At 43.6% G+C, this 25185-nt stretch overlaps 1 protein-coding gene across 1 annotated transcript in view; it reads right to left on the bottom strand.

Moving 5' to 3' along the window:
• The window catches only part of LOC110507985 (melatonin receptor type 1B-B-like), a 63330-nt gene extending 40722 nt beyond the window's left edge, over positions 1–22608 (bottom strand). The window contains exon 1 of the mRNA XM_021588412.2: positions 21805–22608. Within this exon, the coding sequence (XP_021444087.2) occupies positions 21805–21985 (181 nt within the window). The 5' untranslated portion in view covers positions 21986–22608. The remainder of the gene's footprint in view (positions 1–21804) is intronic.
• Between the last annotated feature and the right edge of the window lie 2577 nt (positions 22609–25185).

The raw sequence follows: 25185 nt of genomic DNA, 5'->3' as shown, positions 1-25185 counted from the left end.
GACAGTGCACCAATATCTAACAAGTAATATATAACAATTCCACAACAAATAAGTAATACACACAAATCTAAGTATGGAATGGAATAAGAATATATAAATATAAATATATGGATGAGCTATGTCAGAGCGGCATAGGCTAAGATGCAATAGATAGTATAGAATACAGTATCTACATATGAGAGTAATGCAAGATATGTAAACATTATTAAAGTGGCATTATTAAAGTGACTAGTGATCCATTTATTAAAGTGGCCAATGATTTCAAGTCTGCATGCAGGCAGCATCCTGTCTGTGATAGTGGCTGTTTAACAGTCTGATGGCCTTGAGGTAGAAGCTGTTTTTCAGTCTCTCGGTCCCAGCTTTGATGCACCTGTACTGACCCCGCCTTCTGGATAGTAGCGGGGTGAACAGGCAGTGGCTTGGGTGGTTGTTGTCCTTGATTATCTTTTTGGCCTTCCTGTGATATTGGGTGCTGTAGGTGTCCTGGAGAGCAGGTAGTTTGCCTCTGTTGATGCATTGTGCAGACCTCACTACCCTTTGGAGAGCCCTGCGGTTGTGGGTGGTGCAGTTGCCGTACCAGGTGGTGATACAGCCCGACAGGATCCTCTCAATTGTGCATCTGTAAAAGTTTGTGAGGGTTTTAGGTGACAAGCTACATTTCTTCAGCCTCCTGCGGTTGAAGAGGCGCTGTTCTTCTTCACAACGCTGTCTGTGTGGGTGGACCATTTCAGTTTGTCAGTGATATATATGTATACCAAGGAACTTAAAACTTTCCACCTTCTCCACTGCTGTCCCATCGATGTGGATAGGGGGGTGCACCATCTGCTGTTTCCTGAAGTCCATGATCATCTCCTTTGTTTTGTTGATGTTAAGTGAGAAGTTATTTTCCTGACACCACACTCCAAGAGCCCTCACCTCCTCCCTATAGGCTGTCTCGTCGTTGTTGGTAATCAAGCCTATTACAGTACTGTTTTGTTTTGTCTGTAAACTTGATGATTGAGTTGGGGGCGTGCATGGCCACGCAGTCCATGGGTGAACAGGGAGTACAGGAGGGGACTCTGCACGCACCTTTATGGGGTCCCAGTGATGAGGATCAGCAAAGTGGAGATGTTGTTTCCTACCTTCACCACCTGAGGGTGGCCCGTCAGGAAGTCCAGGACCCAATTGCACAGGGCGGAATTGAGACTCAGGGCCTCAAGCTTAATGATGAGCTTGGAGGGTACTATGGTGATGAATGCTGATCTATTGTCATTGAACAACATTCTTACATAGATATTCCTCTTGTCCAGATGGGATAAGGCAGTGTGCAGTCTTACTCATGTCGGCAACAGAGAAGGAAAGCCCACACGCCTTGGTAGCGAACCGCGTCGATGGCTCTGACTCCCTCTTCTCCGATGGCGTTGTTTTGGGTCAGCCTCTGGAATCAGTTCAAATGCCCTGGGTGGTGCGGTACAAAGAATCCGCTTCGGGAAAGTCGTATTCCTGGTTGTAGTGCTGGTAAGTTGGGGTGGCTCTGATATCTAATAGTTCTTCCCGGCTGTATGTGATAAAACGTAAGATTTTCTGGGCTAACAATGTAAGAAATAATACAATAATACATAAACGTTCCCTAAGGACTAGAAGTGAGGCAGCCCTCTCTGTCGGCGCCATTTTCCACCTCGTGTGTGTTTTAGTATGTGTTAACTGGCTAGAGTTAGCATTAAGCATAGTCCCAGCAGGTTTAATTGAAATAATTTATCAGAGAGGATGGCCAAGGTGCCAAAGTCATTCAAATGAATCATACATCACTGGAAGCAAACACGATGTTAGAGCATTCTAGCATATGCTCTGGGCCATGGCTCCCTACCAAAATAACACACAGGGGATTTGGAGGTACACACAGGAACGTGAACTGGGTTGCTATCAGCTCACTATACCCCCTAGAGTCACTTGGTGTGAGTACGCACTTTGCTATTTTCTCTACTCCGATGTTCTTTCCTCTCTTCTATCCCCCTTATCCTTCTCTTTTTCCCTTCTCATCTCTTCACCTTCCTCCACTTTCCTCCACTCTCCTCCTTCCCTTCTCTCCGCTCCTCCACTTTCCTCCACTCTCCTCCCCTCCCCTCCTCGCCACTCCTCCTCTCTGGTGTCCTATACTTCCCCTTGCTTCGTCCTCTTCATCTTCTCTCTGCTGTCCCCTTTCATTCCCTCTCCATGCTTCTTTTCCCCTGATCTCTCCTTTCCTTTCTCAGCTTCTCTTGTCTATTCATAATTATCCCCATTCCCTCTCCTCTCCTCTCCTCTCCTCTCCCTTCTACCCACTCTATGGGTGCATGGGTACAGAGGGATCATCTCTTTGAAATGGGAGCCAATTGTCTGGGAGAGACGCTCCTTCAGTTTTATACCATGCCATCAGGGAGGTTTAGCTGTGACAAAGCTCGCTGTTGAATAAAGATGACTGTTGAGGGAGAGTATGTGTGTGTGTGTGTGTTTCTGTGTTTGTGTGCGTATGTGTGTTTGTGCGTGTACCGTGGCTGGTGTAATGTGCACTAATGATTGCCGTTCTTTTTAAAGGCTCATGGAAATGTTGGGTCCACCTCAAAGCCTAGCCTATATAACCTCCAACCACCTACCCTGACCACGCACGCACGCACGCACGCACGCACGCGCGCGCACGCACACGCACACGCACACGCACACGCACACGCACACGCACACGCACACGCACACACACACACACACACACACACACACACACACACCCCCTGTGGCTGAACCTCGCAGGTTACATAAGCCATGTTCCATTCTCATGCGATGACCACTGTCGCGCTGCAATGGCCAGTTTCCTAATGGGTAAGCCAGGGTAGTATGGAGAGGTTGCAACAGACATAACCCATCTTTCAGTAATGAGAAAATCCACCAAACAAATTATTTTCACATAAAGCAAGCTCTTAACTACAATAAATGGAATCTCTGGCATAAAAAGAGTTGAGCATTTTGAGCCTCTGTTCAACTTGTTGACTAAGCATCCGCTCTACCCACGGAAAGGAGAAGGAGAGCCATCCAGTCCAGTCCAGTCCAGTCATCCCCTTCAAAACAGCCAGTGAGTCAGTTGGTCAAGCTCCCCAGCAGCCGGCACACATCCCAACTTAGCTCAGCTCCGGGTGCTAACACAGAGACTGCTGGGTTCTTACTTGGGCCTCACTGGGCCAGCCGCATTCACCTCTATCAGCCCAAATACGTGGAGGTGAGAGAGGGGGGTGGATGAGAGGGTGGATGAGGGAGTGGATGAAGGGTTGGAGGGATGAGGGGCTTTGTGTTGGGTTACGCTTCACATCGTCTGAAACCAGACTCAGCCCTCCATATTTATCATGAAATGAAAATGAGGCTGACATTTCAAAGTCACCTTGCACCCCTCACAGGCTTAGTGTGTGGCCCTTGGCACACAAGTATAGTGTGTGTGTCCCTTGGCACGCAAGTATAGTGTGTGTGTCCCTTGGCACGTAAGTATAGTGTGCATGTAAGCTGTTTGCTGACAGCACGGAAAATGGAGGGGAGTGCTAGCAGAGGCGACAGAGCGTTGATGCCCCACACCCTTGGCTTGTTCCGTGTGTGTGTAGCTCTTAGCATGATGGCCACCGACAATACCCTCTCTGAATTCCCTTCCTCCCTCATAAGTTGTATTAGAAGTCACAAGACAACTTCCCCAACCCCTCGAGAGCCCCTCTTCAACGGCCTCATAGAATGACAGTGTGAATGACAGTATGATAGAAGGTGACCTCCAAGGGAAGCAGTTCCAAACACACACATACACACACAAACTCAGCTACCGTAGGGGGTAGAGGTGACAGTTGATATACCATCAGGTAGGGATAGTTGGTGCTAGGCCCGACAGCAAATCACAACAAATAACAATACTTGTTTTGATATAATTCAAGAACGGCCAGGGCAAATATTTTAAAGGCTTTTTTATGGCCAAATTCTCAGACATCATCCTACCTAAATATTGAAAAAGAACATCATGTCACAACTTCCGCCGAGGTCGGTCCCTCTCCTTGTTCGGGCGCTGTTCGGCAGTCGACGTCACCGGTCTTCTAGCCTTTGCCTCTCCACCTTTCATTTTCCATTTGTTTTGTCTTGTTTTCCCGCACACCTGGTTCACATTCCCTCATCAGACAAAATGTATATTAACATCTGTTTCCCCCATGTCTGTGTGTGGAATTATTCTTTGTGTAGGGTGTTACACTACAGGCTGGCTTGCTCTAGGTTTGTTTCAAACCTAGGTTTGAAACAAACCACTAGAACCATTACAGCAATTTGTTCCATAACTGTCACTAGTCCCGTTACAGCTATTAGTCCCATTATTACAGCCGCTTGTCCCATTACATTCACTAGTCCCATTACAGTCACTAGTCCCATTACAGCCACTAGTCCCATTACAGCCACAAGTCACCATTACAGTCAATAGTCCCATTACAGGCTCTTGTCCTATTACAGACATTAGTCCCATTACAGTGACTAGTCCCGTCACAGCACTAGTCCCAATACAGTCACCAGTCCCATTACAGTTAATAGTCCCATTACTGTCAATAGTCCCATTACAGTCACTAGGCCCAATACAATCGAAAGTCACCATTGCAGTCACTAGCCCCATTACATATACCCGTCCCATTACAGCCACTAGTCACATTACAGATACTTGTCCCATTTCAGACATTAGTCCCTTTACAGTCATTAGTCCTATTACAGCACTAGACCCATTACAGTTACTAGTTCCACTACAGCACTAGTCCAAATTCTGTCAATAGTCCCATTACAGTCACTAGTCCCATTACAGTCACTTGTCCCATTACAGACATTAGTCCCATTACAGTAACTAGTCCCATTACAGTAACTAGTCCAATTACAGTCACGAGTCCCATTAGAGTCACTAGTCCCATTGCAACCACTAGTCCCATTACAGCCAATAGTCCCATGACAGTCACTAGTTCCATTACACCAACTTTTAATACACTATTGCCATTACAGCCACAAGTCCCATTACAGTCACTAGTCCCATTACATTTACTAGTCCCATGACAGCAATTAGTCCATTACAGTTACTAGTCCCATTACAGTCACCAGTCCCATTACAGTTAATAGTCCCATTACTGTCAATAGTCCCATTACAGTCTCTAGGCCCAAAACAATCGAAAGTCACCATTGCAGTCACTAGCCCCATTACATATACCCGTCCCATTACAGCCACTAGTCACATTACAGATACTTGTCCCATTTCAGACATTAGTCCCTTTACAGTCATTAGTCCTATTACAGCACTAGACCCATTACAGTCACTAGTTCCACTACAGCACTAGTCCAAATTCTGTCAATAGTCCCCATTACAGTCACTAGTCCCATTACAGTCACTTGTCCCATTACAGACATTAGTCACATTACAGTAACTAGTCCCATTACAGTAACTAGTCCCATTACAGTCACGAGTCCCATTAGAGTCACTAGTCCCATTGCAACCACTAGTCCCATTACAGCCAATAGTCCCATGACAGTCACTAGTTCCATTACACCAACTTTTAATACACTATTGCCATTACAGCCACAAGTCCCATTACAGTCACTAGTCCCATTACATTTACTAGTCCCATGACAGCAATTAGTCCATTACAGTTACTCGTCCCATTACAGTCACTAGTCCCATTACATTTACTTGTCCCATTAAAGTCACTCATCCCATTACAGCCAATAACCCATTACAGACACTAGTCCCATTAAAGGCACAAGTCCCATTACAGTCACTAGCCCCATTACAGGCACTAGTCCCATTACAGCAACTTTTCAAGTTACAGACACTAGTCCCATTACAGTCATTAGTCCTATTGCAGCATTAGTCCCATTAGAGTCACAAGTCCCATTACAACCACTAGTCCCATCAAAGCTATTAGTCCCGATACAGTTTCATGTCCCATTACAGCCACTGACATTTACAGTCAATAGTCCCACAAGTCACATTACAGTCACTAGTCCTATGTCAGTCACTAGTCCCATTACAGCCACTAGTCCCATTAAAGGCACTAGACCCATTACAGTCACGTCCCATTACAGCCACGAGTCCCATTACAGTTACTAGGACCATTAAAGTCAATAATCCCATTATTGCCGCAAGTCCCAATTCAGTCTCTAGTCTCATTACAGTCACTAGTCCCATTGCAGATACTTGTTCACATACAGACATTAGTCCCATTACAGCAATAGTCCCATTAGAGTCATAAGTCCCATTACAACCACTTGTCCCTTTACAGACATTAGTCCCATTACAGTCACTACTCCCATTACAGTCACTATTCCCATTACAACCACTAGTCCCATTACAGCAACTAGTCGAATTACAGTCACAAGTTCCACTACAGCCACTAGTCCCTTTACAGTCACTAGTACCATTATAGCCACATGTCCCATTACAGCAACTAGTCGAATTACAGTTACTGGTCCCATTACAGCCACTAGTCCCATTACAGTCACTAGTCTTAATACAGCCACTAGTCCCATTAGAGTCACTAGTCCCATTTCAGCCACTAGTCCCATTAATGGCACTTGTCCCATTCCATCCACTAGTCCCATTACATCCACTACTCCCATAACACTCGCTTGTCCCATTACAGCCACCATTTCCATAACAGCCACTAGTCCCAGAACAGGTGCTTGTCCCATTGCAGAGACTTGTCCAATTACAGACATTAGTCCCATACAGTCAATAGTCCATTACAGTTACTTGTCCAATTAGAGTCACTAGTCCCATTACAGCGACTTGTTCCACATATTAGTCAAATTATAGCCACTAGTCCCATTACAGCACTAGTCCCATTAGTTACTTGTCCCATTACAGCTACTTGTTCCATGACAGAATTATGTCCCATTACAGTCATTAGTCCCATTACAGCACTCGTTCCATTACATCAACTAGTCACATTACAGCTTTTAGTCCCATTACAGTTTCTTGTCCTATTACAACCACAAGTCCCATTACAGTCACTAGTCCCATTACAGTCACTAGTTCCATTAAAGCCACTAGTCCCATTACATGAACTAGTCCCATTACAATCACTACTCCCATTACAGTCACTAGTGACATTACAGTCAGTAGTCAAATTACAGTCATGAGTCCAAAACAGCCACTAGTCCCATTACAGTCACTAGTCCCATAACACTCACTGGTCCCATAACAGCCACCAGTCCCAGAACAGTTACTTGTCCCATTACAGAGACTTGTCCAATTACAGACATTAGTCCCATACAGTCACCAGTCTATTACAGTTACTTGTCCAATTAGAGTCACAAGTCCCATTACAGTCACTAGTCCAAATACATTCACTAGTCCCATTACAGTGACTAGTCCCATTACAGCACTAGTCCCATTACAGCAACTAGTCCCGATACAGTCCTTATTCCCATTACAGTCACTAGTCCCATTACAGTCACTTGTCACATTACAGCCACTAGTCCAATTACAGTCACTAGTCCCAATATAGTCACTAGTCCCATTACATTTACTAGTCCCATTACAGTCACTAGTCCCATTACAGCCACATGTCCCTTTACAGCCACGTGTCCCTTTACAGACATTAGTCCCATTACAATCACTAGTCCCATTACAATCACCAGTCCCATTACAGTCACTAGTCCCATTACAACCACTAGTCCCATTACAGCAACTAGTCGAATTACAGTTACAAGTTCCACTACATCCACTAGTCCCTTTACAGTCACTAGTCCCATTATAGCCACATGTCCCATTACAGTTACTGGTCCCATTACAGCCACTAGTTCCATTACAGACAGTAGTCTCATTACAGTCACTAGTCCCATTACAGCCACTAATCCCTTTACAGTCACAAGTCCCATTACAGTCAGTAGTCAAATTACAGTCATGAGTCCAAAACAGCCACTAGTACCAATACAGTCACTAGTCCCATTACAGTCACTAGTCCAAATACATTCACTAGTCCCATTACAGTGACTAGTCCCATTATAGCACTAGTCCCATTACAGACATTAGTCCCATACAGTTACTAGTCCCATTACAGTCACTAGGCCCATTACAGTTACTTGCCCCATTAGACAACAGTCCCATACAGTTACTAGTCCCATTACCGTCACTTGTCCCATTACAGTCACTAGTCCCATTACAGTCACTTTTCCTATTTCAGTAACTAGTCCCATTACAGTCAAATGTTCCATTACAGTCAAATCAAATCTAAGTTTATTTGTCACGTGCGCTGAATACAACAGGTACAGTGAAATGCTTACTTACAGGCTCTAACCAATAGTGCAAATAAGGTATTTGGTGAATAATAGGTAGGTAAAGAAATAAAACAACAGTAAAAAGACAGGCTATATACAGTAGCGATGCTATAAAAGTAGCAGGGCTACATACAGACACCGGTTAGTCAGGCTGATTGAGGTAGTATGTACATGTAGATATGGTTAAAGTGACTATGCATATATGATGAACAGAGAGTAGCAGTAGCGTGAAAGAGCGGGTGGCGGGTGGCGGGTGGCGGGACACAATGCAGATAGCCCGGTTAGCCACTGTGCGAGAGCACTGGTTTATCGGCCCAATTGAGGTAGTATGTACATGAATGTATAATTAAAGTGACTATGCATATATGATAAACAGAGAGTAGCAGCAGCGTAAAAAGAGGGGTTGGGGGGCACACAATGCAAATAGTCCGGGTAGCCATTTGATTACCTGTTCAGGAGTCTTATGGCTTGGGTTTAAAAACTGTTTGCTTGAAACATGTTGGTATTACAGACTTAATCAGGGACATGTTGAAAATGTCAGTGAAGACATCTGCCAGTTGGTCAGCACATGCCCGGAGCACACGTCCTGGTAATCTGTCTGGCCCCGCAGCCTTGTGTATGTTGACCTGTTTAAAGGCTTTGGAGAGCGTGATCACATAGTCGCCTGGAACAGCTGATGCTCGCATGCATGCCTCAGTGTTGCTTGCCTCGAAGCGAGCATAGAAGTGATTTAGCTCGTCTGGTAGGCTCGTATCACTGGGCAGCTCGCGGCTGTGCTTCCCTTTGTAGTCTGTAATAGTTTGCAAGCCCTGCCACATAAGATTAGTGTTGGAGCCGGCGTAGTATGATTCAATCTTAGCCCTGTACTGACGCTTTGCCTGTTTGATGGTTCGTCGCAGAGCATAGCAGAATTTCTTGTAAGATTCCGGGTTAGAGTCCCGCACCTTGAAAGTGGCAGCTCTACTCTTTAGCTCAGTGCGAATGTTGCCTGTAATCCATGGCTTCTGGTTGGGGTATGTACGTACAGTCACTGTGGGGATGACGTCCTCAATGCACTTATTGATAAAGCCATTGACTGATGTGGTGTACTCCTCAATGCCATCGGAAGAATCCCGGAACATGTTCCAGTCTGTGATAGCAAAACAGTCCTGTAGTTTAGCATCTGCTTCATCTGACCACTTTTTTTATAGACCGAGTCACTGGTGCTTCCTGCTTTAATTTTAGCTTGTAAGCAGGAATCAGGAGGATAGAGTTGTGGTCGGATTTACCAAATGTGGGGCGAGGGAGAGCTTTGTACGCGTCTCTGTGTGTAGTACAGGTGATTTAGAATTGTTTTCCCTCTGGTTGCACATTTAACATATTGATGAAAATTTGGTAGAACTGATTTAAGTTTCCCTGCATTAAAGTCTCTGGTAACTAGGAGCGCCGCCTCTGGGTGAGTGGTTTCCTGTTTGCTTATTTCCTTTTTCAGCTGACTGACTGAGTGCGGTCTTAGTACTGGCATCTGTCTGTGGTGGTAAATAAACAGCCACAAAAAGTATAGCTGAGAACTCTCTAGGCAAGAAGTGTGGCCTGCAATTTATCATAATATACTCTACTTCAGGCGAGCACAATTTAGAGACTTCCTTAGATTTCGTGCACCAGCTCTTGTTTACAAATATGCACAGACCACCCCCCCTCATCTTACCGGAGTGTGCTGTTCTATCTTTCCGGTGCAGCATGTATCCCGCTAGCTGAATATCCATGTCGTCATTCAGCCACGATTCCGTGAAACATAGGATATTACAGTTTTTGATGTCCCGTTTGTAGGATATTCCCGATCGTACCTTGTCTAGTTAATTGTCCAATGATTGCACGTTGGCGAATAGTATTGACGGTAACGGCAGCTTTCCCAGTCGCCTTCGCCGGGTCCTGACCAGGCATCCGGCTCTTTGTCCTCTGTACCTGCGTAGTTTCCTCTTGCAAATAACGTGGATGTCTTGTGCGTCCTGTTTGTTGACAAAAAAATCTTAGTCTAATCAGAGGTGAGTGATCGCTGTCCTGATATCCAGAAGCTCTTTTTTGCCGTAAGATAGGGTTGCAGAAACATTATGTATAAAATAAGTTACAAATAACGCAAGAAAAACACATAATAGCACAATTCTACCGGCGCCATTTTATTCACTAGTCCCATTACAGCCACTAGTCCCATTACAGTCACTTGTCCCATTACAGCTTGTATCCAAGATGGCGTAGCAGTGCAGATGTGTTTTGTTCGTCCTCTCGTGTAATTTTGTAATTTTTCGTCTTTTTTTGTATATATTTCAATTTTATTTTCAATCTCTTCTCCATTTTAGTTCAATTATACCTTCCGGTAACCTGCCTCACCCAATGTGATACGGAACCGCTATTATTTGTCATTTTTTGACCTTATAGCAAGAACCACAGCCATCAGAAGCTAACCAGCTGATTAGCTACAAGCTATTTAGTTAGCCACTGCTAGCGGCCTTTACCTTCTGCACAATTACCAGCCCTTTTAAAAAATATATATATTTTGCCTGGATAATACTCGCCAGGCTATTAGTAACGGACTGTCCCTCCACTACAACGCCAGATTCCTGCCGTAATACCTGGACCATTCTCCTGATCTTCACGAATACTACATCCGCTGTGCTTTCAACCGGCCTCCGTCGGAGCAGACGCTTCTACTAGCCCCGGGCTAATTACTTTAAACGCCACGTCGCCCGCGTGCTAGCGTAGTAACGACTACTCCGCTGCCTCCCTGTTCCATCTATTGCTGCCCCCTGGACCCTATGATCACTTGGCTACATAGCCGATGCCCGCTGGACCGTCCATAAATCACGGTACTCCATTCTGTTTATATTTATTTGTTTATTGTTTATTTATTTATTCATTTTTTGTTAGTTTATCTGCCAGCCCCAGCCGCAAACTCAGGCTCTGCCCATTCATTGCCATTTTACCTGTTATTGTTTTAGCTGATTAGCTGTTGTTGTTGTTTTAGCTAGCTCTCCAAATCAACACCTGTGATTTTTTATTTTATTTTTTATTTTACCTTTATTTAACTAGGCAAGTCAGTTAAGAACAGATTCTTATTTTCAATGACGGCCTAGGAACAGTGGGTTAACTGCCTGTTCAGGGGCAGAACGACAGATGTCAGACCTTGTCAGCTCAGGGATTTGAACTTGCAACCTTCCGGTTACTAGTCCAACGCTCTAACCACTAGGCTACCCTGCCTCGCTGTATGTCTCTCTCATATGTCAATATGCCTTGTATACTGTTGTTTAGGTTAGTTATCATTGTTTTAGTTTACATTGGAGCCCCTAGTTCTACTCATTATACCTCTGATACCTCCTTTGTCCCACCTCCCACACATGCGGTGACCTCACCCATTATAACCAGCTTATCCAGAGATACAACCTCTCATTTCATCACTCAGTGCCTGGGCTTACCCCCGCAACCCGCACCCCACCATACCCCTGTCTGCACATTATGCCCTGAATGTATTCTACCACGCCCAGAAATCTGCTCCCGACAATTCTGAGTTTTCCATACCCAGCTACAACATTTTCCGTCAAGATAGAACTGCCAAAGGGGGAGGAGTTGCAATCTACTGTCATACTTTCCAGGTCTATACCCAAACAGTTTGAACTTCTAATTTTAAAAATTAACCTCTCCAGAAATAAGTCTCTCACTGTTGCCGCCTGCTATCGACCCCCCTCCGCTCCCAGCTGTGCCCTGGAAACCATTTGTGAATTGATCGCCCCCCATCTAGCTTCAGAGTTCGTTCTGTTAGGTGACCTAAACTGGGATATCATAACACCCAGGCAGTACTACAATCTAAGCTAGATGCCCTCAATCTCACACAAATCATCAAGGAACCCACCAGGTACAACCCTAAATCCATAAACATGGGCACCCTCATAGACATTATCCTGACCAACTTGCCCTCCAAATACACCTCCTCTGTTTTCAATCAGGATCTCAGCGATCACTGCCTCATTGCCTGTATCCGCTATGGGTCCGCGGTCAAACAACCACCCCTCATCACTGGCAAATGCTCCCAACACTTCTGCGAGCAGGCCTTTCTAATCGACCTGGCCCGGGTATCCTGGAAGGATATTGACCTCATCCCGTCAGTCAAGGATGCCTGGTCATTCTTTAAAAGTAGTTTCCTCACAATCTTAGATAAGCATGCCCCGTTCAAAAAATGCAGAACTAAGATCAGATATAGCCCTTGGTTCACTCCCCCCCCCCCCCCCCCCCCCCCCCCCCCCGCAGCTACTCGCCGAAGCCTCCCCAGCTTCTCCTTTACCCATATCCAGACAGCAGATGTTCTGAAAGAGCTGCAAAACCTGGACCAGTACAAATCCGCTGGGCTTGACAATCTGGACCCTCTCTTTCTAAAACTATCCACCGCCATTGTTGCAACCCCTATTACCAGCCTGTTCAACCTCTCTTTCGTATCGTCCGAGATCCCTAAAGATTGGAAAGCTGCCGCGGTCATCCCCCTCTTCAAAGGGGAAGGCATGTTGTCCGAACCTCTGGCAGTCTCTATGGGGGTACCACATGGTTAAATTCTCGGGCCGGCTAATTTTTCTGTATATATAAATGATGTTGCTCTTGCTGCGGGCGATTCCCTGATCCACAAATACGCAGACGACACCATTCTGTATACTTCTGGCCCATTAGTCCCATACAGTTACTCGTCCCATTACAGCCACTAGTCCCATTACAGTTACTCTATAATATTCTATAATGCTCTCTAATACTCTCTTATTGTCTCATTTCCCTCTTTCACATAATTCTGGAATGGGAAGGATAGGGGGCGTTGCAGTCATCTTCATGGCCTTGTCACGCCTACCTTCTCTGGCTCTCTGTAGTGAGCTCTGGAGAGGTTCCATTGGGTACACTTCATGAATATAATCATGTAAATGGGGTCTGGAGTGGAGCAGCCAGAAGTCTTAGTGGCCCCGGCGTCTCTCCCTGGTTTGGCGAGGAGGAGGAGGAGGAGGCTTTTGGCGGAGCAGAGCCGCACACGCCTGTGAAGTGACGGAGCCTGCACTCTTTCAGATAAGTAAATGTCATGGGAATCCTCCAAATCACGTTACATTAGTGAAGAGCGCAGCAGAGTAAGAGAGAGAGAAGAGAGCGAGAGAGCGGGAGAGAGAGAGAGAGCGAGAGAGCGAGAGAGAGAGAGAGAGAGAGAGAGAGAGAGAGAGAGAGACAGAGAGAGAGAGAGAGCTACACCAGCAATGGCTCTGTTTCTGTTTCTGTCTCATCACACTCTCGCTCTCCGTACACAAGAAGACACTTATATCTTATATGATCAGTCAAAACACACACACACACACAGTCTTGTATAACTAACCTTGCGGGGGGACACAATTCAAACCCATTCAAAATCCTATTTTCCCTAACTCCTAACCCTAACCTGAAAACCTAACCTTTGCTCCTAACCCTAAAACTAAACCTAGCTACTAACCCTAACCCTAAACCCCCTAGCAATAGCATTTGATCTTGTGGGGACTTATAGTTAAACACGTCCACAGACACACACACACACACACACACACACACACACACACACACACACACACACACACACACACACACACACACACACACACACACACACACACACACACACACACACACACACACACACACACACACACACACACACACACACACACACATGCACTCAGCACAGCAGGTAGAGCACAGCACAATGGAAGGCTACACTTAATAACATACAAGTCATACATCAGTGACAGTGAAGCACTGAAAGGATCCATTATCAGAGAAGAGATCCTATAGAGACATACTGACACAATGTCAAACACACACACACACACTATAGATAAAGAATATCCCCACACACAACATACACATCCACTGGGGATTCATTAGGAGACACAGCGAGCTGAAAGCTGAAAGCCTGCTTTGAGTGACTTCTTGGTGATACAGCACTTGAACCTGCTGTCTGAATCTTTCTGTCACTCTCTCCCGATGAAGCTATTTTTTTTCTCTCTCTCTGTCTACAGTTCTGTCTTTTTACCAAGACAAACTATTGTATTTCTCTGAATCGCACTCAGATATTCTCACACACACACACACACACACACACACACACACACACACACACACACACACACACACACACACACACACACACACACACACACAGACACACACAATCCACTTATGAAAAGGTGGCCTATTTTCTGAACCCACGATAAAGATGACCAAGGAGAGAGTTTGTCAGTGGGTAGATTTGTGTAGGCATGTACGCTGCTGTACGTGACAGGGTGTTCATCGTTACTCTACGACCATGAAAAAGACTCAAAAGCCCTTTTAATGAGACCAGTCTGCTTTAGTGCATTTAGAGAACCTGTGCCTAAGCATACTCTGGAAGATAGTAGTAGTGCACTCTGAAACCAATCAGAAAATAGTAGGGATGCACTCAGAAACCAGTCAGAAAATATTAGAAGTGCACTCAGAAACCAATCAGAAAATAGTAGGGATGCACTCAGAAACCAGTCAGAAAATAGTAGTAGTGCACTCAGAAACCAATCAGAAAATAGTAATAGTGCACTCAGAAACCAGTCAGAAAGACACAGGGAGGGATGGAGGGGAGAGAGAGAGGGAGAGAACGAGGGGAGGCACAGAGAGGGAGGAAAGGAGAGGAACAGAGAGGGTGTGAGGTAGAGAGGGGGGAGTGGAACAGAGGGAGGGAGGTAGAGGAGGGGAGGGAGGTGTAATAGAGAGAGAATGTGATTATCGGTGCAGACTGATAATAAACTGAGGCATTATATCCGGAACCCAGATAATTACTTTTTAATGGAATCAATTCTAACTGAACTTTTACCAAACCAAAATAGTTTGAATATCTCTACCAATTAAATATTCAGACATCAGGTGGCAAAAGGTATTAATAGACAGATTTTAGGCAATATATCCGTAACCCTGATAAATGCTTTTTAATGGAATCAATTCTAACTGAACTTTTTCCAAACCAAAATAGTTTGAATATCTCTACCAATTAAATATTCAGACATAAGGTGGCAAAAGGTATTAATAGACAGATTTTCTGGTCGATGGTTATCGTAAAAGAGGGGCAGAGTTAGATGGAGGGAGCTGTAAATGGTATTTAGGGGGAAGGTTTTACAGTGCATGGATGGCTGGCAGAAAATAGGATGTTAATATGTTTATAAGTTTATGCCTACTACTCAGTTATCTTAGCCTCTAACCTTTAGTCCCTGAGAACATCACACAGGGGAAGGCAATTATGAGCACATAGGACAGACGTTCAAAAAGTTTTGGAGGGGAAAAAAGAGAAGCTGCAGGGGTAGAGCACTGCGCTGCGCACACACACACACACACACACACACACACACACACACACACAACCAACTCACCAGCTCTGGCACACTCCACAAGGGAGATAGAGAGAGAGGGAAATAAACAGAGGAGTGGGGGAAAGAGAGAGGAATGGGATAGATAATATGGAGAAAGAGAGGGGTTAAGCGAGAGAGAGAGAGAGAGAGAGAGAGAGAGAGAGAGAGAGAGAGAGAGAGAGAGTAAGAGAGAAGACAGAGAGAGAGACGAGAGAGAGTGACAGAGAGAGAGAATCTGGGGTGAGATGGAGTGCCATGTAGGCTTCAAAGGCAATGTCTGGCGACGTGCTGTCAATGGGCCCGGGCGCTGTGTCTGGGACGAGGTCTGGCTCTAGGAAGGTCTCCCCCCTGGCACATTTAGGAAGAATACCTCTGTGCCTGCCCTTAATTGGCTCCTGCTCATTAAGAGTGGGGGATAGGAGAGCTCTGGGACCTGTTAACAAGCCAGGCATATTAATAAGAGGTTCAATTAGATATTCACCCTCATATCCCCATTCAGCCACACTGACTATGTGGGTCTCAGGTAGCAGTTAGAGCATTGGGTCAGTAACTGAAGGTTAAAGCATTGGGTTAGTAACTGAAGGTTAGAGCATTGGGTTAGTAACTGAAGGTTAGAGCATTGGGTTAGTAACTGAAGGTTAGAGCATTGGGTTTGTAACTGAAGGGTCGCTGGTTCGAATACCCGAGCAGACAAGGATAAAAATATTTTGATGTGCCCTTGAGCAAGGCACTTAACCCTAATTTGCTCCAGGAGATCTGTACTACTATGGCGGACCCAGTAAAACAACACATTTCACTGCCCCTATTCTGTGTATGTGGGAATAAAACATGTAATTTTTTCTCCTATCGGTCAATACGTGCACACATGCGTGCAAAAACACACACACACACACACACACACACACACACAGAGGCGGCATGAGCTGCTTCCCCTAAAAAATAAACAGCCTCCACTACAGATATCAATTACATACATCCGTGTGTGTGTGTGTGTGTGTGTGTGTGTGTGTGTGTGTGTGTGTGTGTGTGTGTGTGTGTGTGTGCGTGCGTGTGTGCGTGCGTGCGTGCGTGCGTGCGTGCGTGCGTGCGTGCGTGCGCAGTGATGCTGACAATTCTCTTGCTCTGTGTTGCACAACACAATACAATACAAGGAATTCTCTCTCCATTCCCAGACTAAAGCAATTTCTCTCTTATTACAATAATGACATAAAAACCTATACTACCAACAAGTACTCAAGAAACAAGAAATTTTATCAATAGATGTTGTCTTTGGAATGCAATTTTTATGCAACTAGGAGGCGGCTAGGACACAAGCACTTATTTTTTATTTGTGCATTGGGGCTAGATGCGAACTGTCACATCTTGGCATCTTGACTGGCTGCACCCATGCGTTAGATCAGGGTAGAGGTGTCATGTCCATAGGGGGCGCAGAGGCACGTGCCCTCTCACAGTGGTCCTCTTGGAGCTCTTTCCATCACATAAGCTGACCAGGTGAATCCAGGTGAAAGCTATGACCCCTTATTGATGTCACCTGTTAAATCCAATTCAAATCAATGTAGATGAAGGGGAGGAGACAGGTTAAAGGAATTTTAAGCCTTGACACAATTGAGACATGGATTGTGTATGTGTGCCATTCAGAGGGTGAATGGGCAAGACAAAAGATTGAAGTGCCTTTGAATGGGGTATGGTAGTAACTGCAACGCTGCTGGGTTTTTCACGCTCAACAGTTTCCTATGTGTATCAAGAATGGTCCACCACCCAAAGGACATCCAGCCAACTGGACATACACTAACTGTGGGAAGCATTTGAGTCCACATCGATCAGCATCCATGTGGAACACTTTCGACCATTTGTAGTCCATGCCCAATGAATTGAGGCTGTTCTGAGGGCGAAATGGTGTGGAACGCAACATTAGATGAGGTGTTCCTAATGTTTTGTCCACTCAATGTATGTACATACAGTACGAGTCAAAAGTTTGGACACACCTACTCATTCAAGGGTTTTTCTTTATTTTTACTATTTTCTAAATTGTAGAATAATAGTGAAGACATCAAATCTATGACATAACACATATGGAATCATGTAGTAACCAAAAAAGTGTTAAACAAATCAAAATATATTTTATATTTGAGATTCTTCAAAGTAGCCACCCTTTGCCTTGATGACAGCTTTGCACACTCTTGGCATTCTCTCAACCAGATTCATGAGGTAGTCACCTGGAATGCATTTCAATTAACAGGTGTCCCTTGTTAAAAGTTAATGGTGGAAAGTATTTCCTTCTTAATGCGTTTGAGCCAATCAGTTGTGTTGTGACAAGGTAGGGTTTGTATACAGAAGATAGTCCTATTTGGTAAAAGACCAAGTCCATATTATGGCAAGAACAGCCCAAATGTGACTCGGTTCAGGAAAGTAGGCGTATGTCGCGGGTCTCTACTTCACAGGAGAGCCTTTTGAACGTAAACATTTTTTTTAATCAAAATGTGTTTTTTTGCAGAGATGCCTTCTTGAACATATGAACTTTCATGTGCCTTAATAGCAAATGTGTATTCCATCTGTAAATACAATTACCATTTTTTAATTATGAGCTTGGTTGCTTTAGCCACAGAAAAAGTGAGCAACCTTCCCGCTAGCCATGATTGGCTGAGATAATGAGTGGGCTGGACATGCCGAGAGATGACTTCAGATTAGTCTGCCATATAGCACGCTTTTGTCTATTTGAGCTGGTCAGTATCTGTAGGTAATAGTGTTTAAAATATATATATATAGTGTTATATCGCGTAGTAGAACTGCATACGTGTTGCTCTCCACTTTCTGGAGGACCGAATTTTGAAATCAGTGGAATTAGAGTATGATAACTAAGGGAATGGAGAAAACAACTGTCTCCGGATTACATCTTCAAACTAAGGGAAACCATGGCATCCGTGACAGGGAGAAGCGTCCATCCATCCATGTTGTATACGGACGGGTAAGATAGTATAGCTAACGGCTAGCTACATTTTCAGATATTAAACGTTTCTAATTTCAACAGAAAGTTGATTTCATTTCAAGTTAAAGTGCACTGTTAGCTAGGTAGCCAATGTTAGCTGGCTGGCTCACTAGCTAAAGTTACGTGTATGATCTTATTATTTGTATCTCAAAGCCATTTGCTTTGCTAATTATAGCCTAATGTTATCTAGCTAACATTGAACTTGATTGGTTACCTACCTGCAGATTCATGCAGGGTAGTAACATCATGGGTTGGGATTATGGTACATTGTTTGGCTAGCTAGCTAGCTAGCTACATGTCTTAACAAAATACATAACAAAAGACAAATTGCAAGTATAAATTTCAATAGAATGTCACTGCAACAACGGTTGATAGACATAGCTGGTAAATTCACTCTGGCTATCCACTCTGATTTCAGAGCACCGTAAGATAGTCTAGCTTGTTACATTTTCAGATATTACACGTTTCTAATTTTGACAAAGTCATTTTCATTTCAAGTTAAACTGACAGTTAGCTAGCTAGCTAACATTAGCTCGCTGGCTCGCTAGCTAACGTTACATGTATGATCTGGTTATTCATATCTCAGAACCATTTGCTTTGCTAGTTATAGCCTAATGTTAGCTAGCTAACATTGACCCTGGTTGGATCTCTGCATGTGTGGTTCCCACAGTGAAGCATGGAGGAGTAGGTGTGATGTGTGGGGGTGCTTTGCTGGTGACACTGTCTGTGATTTATTTAGAATTAAAGGCACACTTAACCAGCATGGCTACCACAGCATTCTGCGGTAGCCAACTCATGGATGAGTTGGACCACAGAGTGAAGGAAAAGCAGCCAACAAGTGCTCAGCTGACATGGGAACTTCTTCAAGACTGTTGGAAAATATTTCCAGGTGAATATGGTTGAGAGAATGCCAAGAGTGTCCAAAGCTGTCATCAAGGCAAAGAGTGGTTACTTTGAAGAATCTCAAGTCTAAAATATATTTAGATTTGTTTAACACTTTTTTGGTTCCTACATGATTCCATATGTGTTATTTCATAGTTTCGATGTCTTCGCTATTATTCAACAATGTAGAAAATAGTACAAATAAAGAAAAATCCTTGAATGAGTAGGTGTGTCCAAACTTTTGACTCATACTGTATATATATTTTTGATGTATTATTATTATTTGTTGATTCTTTGTAATACTCCTAGCCACTTTGCAATTTTATGTTGTTTTATGAAGTTGTTCTGAATAAGACTCACATGCCTTTCAATTGTTTACCCAGATTTTAGAAAAGATGTGAAGCATATTTAGGGAGTGTTAGTAAATTTACTCTGGAGTGCCAGAGGGCGCTCAGAGTGTGCTCTGGGCGTTCGTAAATTCAGAGCATATGCAGAAAAATACATAGAATTAAGCCTAACAATTATGCTCTAGATTCCAGGAATAAACTGCCCCTCAGACTTTTAGGGTGCATGACACCCCTAATAGATGATGCCTGAATAAAAGCAAGTGAACCGAGCACGGTAAATCACGACTGTGACTGCTGTCAAAGTGCTACAGAGATTTGAGAGCTCAGTGTTGAGAACAAGACTGGAATTGACCGAAAGTATTACAACTAATCCCCGGCCCCTGCATTACATCCCCAAACCATCACAGCTGAATTGTTTTTCTGTTTTCAAACATATATTGCAATATTAATCAGTAACCTAGATGACAGCTACCTAGCCCGATCAGAAAACGCCAAACAAAATAAATATATTATAAGTCACCCGAATGGGCACATAATGTTACAGCAACTGTAACACAGCTGACATGTGTTGGTATGATTGGTGCTCGTGCGCCTTTTTTTCCGCGCTGGTGGATACCCCTGGCGGGAATCCATCGGTTTTATACGGTGTTACTTTTGCATTGTCACTATGGACACGACAGGCCTATTGTAACGGAAGATTTCCTTCTCTTCGTCTGAAGAGGTGTAGCAAGGATCGGACCAATATGCAGTGTGGTAAGTGTCCATGACGATTTTAATAAGAAAAGCCTGAACACTATGAAATACAAAAACAATAAAGTGACTATAAACGAACCGAAACAGTCCCGTGTGGCACTGACACAGGAAACAAACACCCACAAACCAACAGTGAAATCCAGGCTACCTAAATATGGTTCTCAATCAGGGACAACGATAAACAGCTGCCTCTGATTGAGAACCATATCAGGCCAAACACAGAACTAGAAAAACAAACATACAAACATAGACTGCCCACCCCAACTCACGCCCTGACCATACTAAATAAAGACAAAACAAATGAAATAAAGGTCAGAACGTGACACCTATGAAAACAGTTCATAATGTTGTCAAAATCCAATTTGAAAAAAAAGGTGTAGGCCTCTGTTTATACACAAACAAAAAAACATGTATATTTGCTTATGTATTATTTAATAACAATACTATTAAATAACAATTAAGGTCAATATTGATAGAACAATGGATTAAGGCAACAATAAAGCAAGCTAAAATAATCCCATGAGATTTAAATATGTTATGCTAATCATAATCTATGTATACTTCATGTGCACATTGTTTGGTAGGAATTGAGCGCCACAATAAGATCTGAGAACTCCCTGTAGCTCTTCACAAGTGACTCCCGAATGACTCTCAAAACATTGCCATAGGTTAAAACACCTTACAGACAATAAGACAACATTTTCCCATAACAATCATCAATATTCGATACAATCATAGTTTTTCTCTGTGCATAAAGTAAACTAAATACATATGATGTTCACACCATCCGCATAGGGGGAATACGTTCTGTATGTTCAGCAGTCTCATTCATATGGGGTCTTGAATGTAGGTTTATTGATGTGAATGAGACCATTCAGTGATTCAGATTAGGCACAAGACCGAAATCCTATTTTCAGAATCTCTCATTGTCATTGCATTTATGATATATATATATATATTGTATTGGCCGATAAATCAATGTTATGCCAAATAATTTCAACAATATTAAGGTAGGCTATAACCAGGGCTGCCATCTTTCTCCGTCTCTCTCTCTCTCTCTCTCTCTCTCTCTCTCTCTCTCTCTCTCTCTCTCTCTCACACACACACACACACACACACACACACACACACAAGGAGACACAAACAATAATTATCCACTTACCCGCATTCCTAAGTTTCCGGTTCCTAAGCACTGAAATGATAACCAGCAAGTTGCCCAGGACATCCACCACCGTGGTGAAGATCAGCACGCTGGCCAGCACAGTGATAGCCCATGCGGGACGCGCCCCCGGCCGCGCTTCCAGTTCTGTGCGGTTCCTGGAGAACGAAACATTCTCTGGCATTTCGAAAACCTTAGGGCTGCCAATTTATGTCCTCCCAGTCCGAGACATTCAAACCCTGCTGTCCTTCTGACAAAACACTGCCATGTTGTTGCAAAAGTAGACTTGTAGCCTATTTAATAGCTGAATATGTTAAACGTCTCGCTGGGTTTTGACAGTCTGTGATGCACAGTTTCTCAACTTGCTCCGAGTGAGCGCGCCTTCATTGAGTTGTTTATAACTGCGCCCGCTCTGGCTAGCTGACCCTAATATCCCCTATCGATCAAATACTTGAGAAGACTCGTGGGTGCTCCGTGCCCTCATTCCTGGCAGCTTATTTGCATATCCAGTCCAGCTGTTATCCCTGTGTGAACGCGCCTATCGCTTTCTCTCAATCCTCCTCTCTCCTGTTCCGGTCGGACCGAACCTTGCCCGCAGTGCTGTGAGCTGCCGTGTGTCTTGCCTCTGGCAAAGTCTGGCTGGTATCTGAATTATTTGTTTTAAAATTGTCTCGGAATTGCGAATCCACAGCGCAATCAGACTAGGGAGCGAGAGCCAGACGGTTGGTTTGTATTCAGAAAGAGGATATATCGGGGGAGCGGATTCATTAACTCGTGCTTCGAACCCGAGCTCAGTGAAGCGTGCGTTTGTTTCATGATTATTGTTTCGCTCTGTGCGGTGACAATATTTTGTTCATTCATTTGAAGATGTCTGTCTGCCTGCGGTGCGCCGTCTGGAAACAATGTTGTATGACATCGAAATGACTATTATTCCACAACAGATTCTGGCTGTGACCGACCTTTTCACAACAAAAAGTGACCACGGAGCGCGAATTGGATATGAGCGACTGGAATGTCAGACCCACTGGACAAAAACTGGTAGAATCAATATTGTTTTAATGTCATTTCAATTAAAACATGTAATGCGATGACGACGAATCAACGTGGAAAACTGGCTGGATGAAAGGGAATTTCGTCTTTTCACGCATCTTTTAACCAACATCCAATGACATTGTGAATTTAGTTGATTTAACCTTGAATTCACGTTAGTTGACAACTCAACCAAATATGAATCACAACTAGATGTTGAAATGATGTCTGTGTAGAGGGGTGGGGGTATTGTGCACCTCCTCTCTGGGCTTCTGGGGAGCACCATCTCCTATGAGTTCCCTCAACCAGTTCCAGTGTGCTATATTCTCCCCCAACAACTATATATGATTTATATATATACAGTTTTAATCGGAAGTTTACATACACCTTAGCCAAATACATTTAAACTCAGTTTTTCAAAAATGTTGACATTTAATCCTAGTAATAAATTCCTGTTTTAGGTCAGTTAAGATCACCACTTTATTTTAAGAATGTGAAATGTCAGAATAATAAGAGATAATCATTTATTTCAGCTTCTATTTCTTTCATAACATTCCCAGTGGGTCAGAAGTTTACATACACTCAATTAGTATTTGGTAGCATTGCCTTTAAATTGTTTAACATGGGTCAAATGTTTCGGGTACCCTTCCACAACCCCACAAGAAGTTGGGTAAATTTTGGCCCATTCCTCCTGACAGAGCTAGTGTAACTGAATGAGGTTTGTAGGCCTCCTAGCTCGCACACGCTTTTTCAGTTCTGTCCACAAATTTTAAATAGGATTGAGGTCAGGGCTTTGTGATGGTCACTCCAATACCTTGACTTTTTACATTTATTTTTGACCTTTATTTAACCAGGAAGGGCTCCTTGAGATTAAAATATTTTTTTCAAGAGCACCCTGGCCAAGATAGCAGCACCAAGACAACATGAAAAACTACAAGCAGTCTAGTAAAAACCATTGAATTCACAAGAGGTATACAAGAGGTATATATATATGATATATATATATATATATATACAAGAGTATAAAACAGCAAATTAAAAACATTGACAGGTCAGGGAATCAGCCTCAAAATCCTTCATCAGTAATCAGTAATTTAAAAACACATATCGGGACAAGTTCTTCCAGTATTTTGTAAGGTGTTCCAAGACGATGGCGCAGAGTACATCAAATCAAATTGATTTATATAGCCCTTCGTACATCAGCTGATATCTCAAAGTGCTTTGCAGAAACCCAGCCTAAAACCCCAAACAGCAAGCAATGCAGGTGTAGAAGCACGGTGGCTAGGAAAAACTCCCTAGAAAGGCCAAAACCTAGGAAGAAACCTAGAGAGGAACCAGGCTATGTGGGGTGGCCAGTCCTCTTATGGCTGTGCCGGGTGGAGATTATAACAGAACATGGCCAAGATGTTAGGGCAGAACAGTAAGGCAGAACAGTTGAAACTGGAGCAGCAGCACAGCCAGGTGGACTGGGGACAGCAAGGAGTCATCATGTCAGGTAGTCCTGAGGCTTTTCCTTTATCCTACATAAAAGCCCTTTTACCAAATTCAGTTCGGACATTTGGAACAGTTAGCAGGATAAAGTCCAGCGAACGAAGAGAGTACCCACCACATTTCTGAACAATAAAAATTTAAAATAATTCTCAAAGTGCCATGGTAAAGAGTGTCAATTGATCTCAAACACTGAGCAGAAGCATTCATAGTATATAAAATATCCCCATAGTCTAGTAAAGGCATAAATGTAGCTGATACTAGCCTCCTCTGGCTTCAAAAGAAAAACAGGCCTTATTCCTAAAATAAAAACCCAATTTCAGCTGAATTTTTTTTGTAAGTTGTTGAATATGCAATTTAAAAGAGAGGCCGTCATCAATTAAAATTGCAAGATATTTATATAACAAAGTTTATATGACTTATAAGACTCATTGTCCATTTGGAAGACCCATTTGCGACCAAACTTGATGTCTTGAGATGTTACGTCAATATATCTACGTAATTTTCCTCCTCATGAAACCATCTGTTTGTGAAGTGCACCAGTCCCTCCTGCAGCAAAGCACCCCCACTACATGATGCTGCCACCCCCTAGCTTCACGGTTGGGATGGTGTTCTTCAGCTTGCAAGCATCCCCATTTTTCCTCCAAACATAACGATGGTCATTATGGCCAAACAGTTCTATTTTGTTTCATCAGACCAGAGGACATTTCTACAAAAAGTACAATATTTTTCCCCATATGCAGTTGCAAACCGTAGTCTGGCTTTTTTTATGGGGATTTTAGAGCAGTGTCTTCTTCCTTGCTGAGCGGCCTTTCAGGTTATGTCGATATAGGACTCGTTTTACTGTGGATATAGATACTTTTGTAC

This window comes from Oncorhynchus mykiss, chromosome 27 (assembly GCF_013265735.2).
Source record: "Oncorhynchus mykiss isolate Arlee chromosome 27, USDA_OmykA_1.1, whole genome shotgun sequence".
Classification (NCBI taxonomy): Eukaryota; Metazoa; Chordata; class Actinopteri; order Salmoniformes; family Salmonidae; genus Oncorhynchus; species Oncorhynchus mykiss.
The sequence above is the reverse complement of the archived record's forward strand: the minus strand, read 5'-3'. Positions and strand labels throughout refer to the sequence as shown.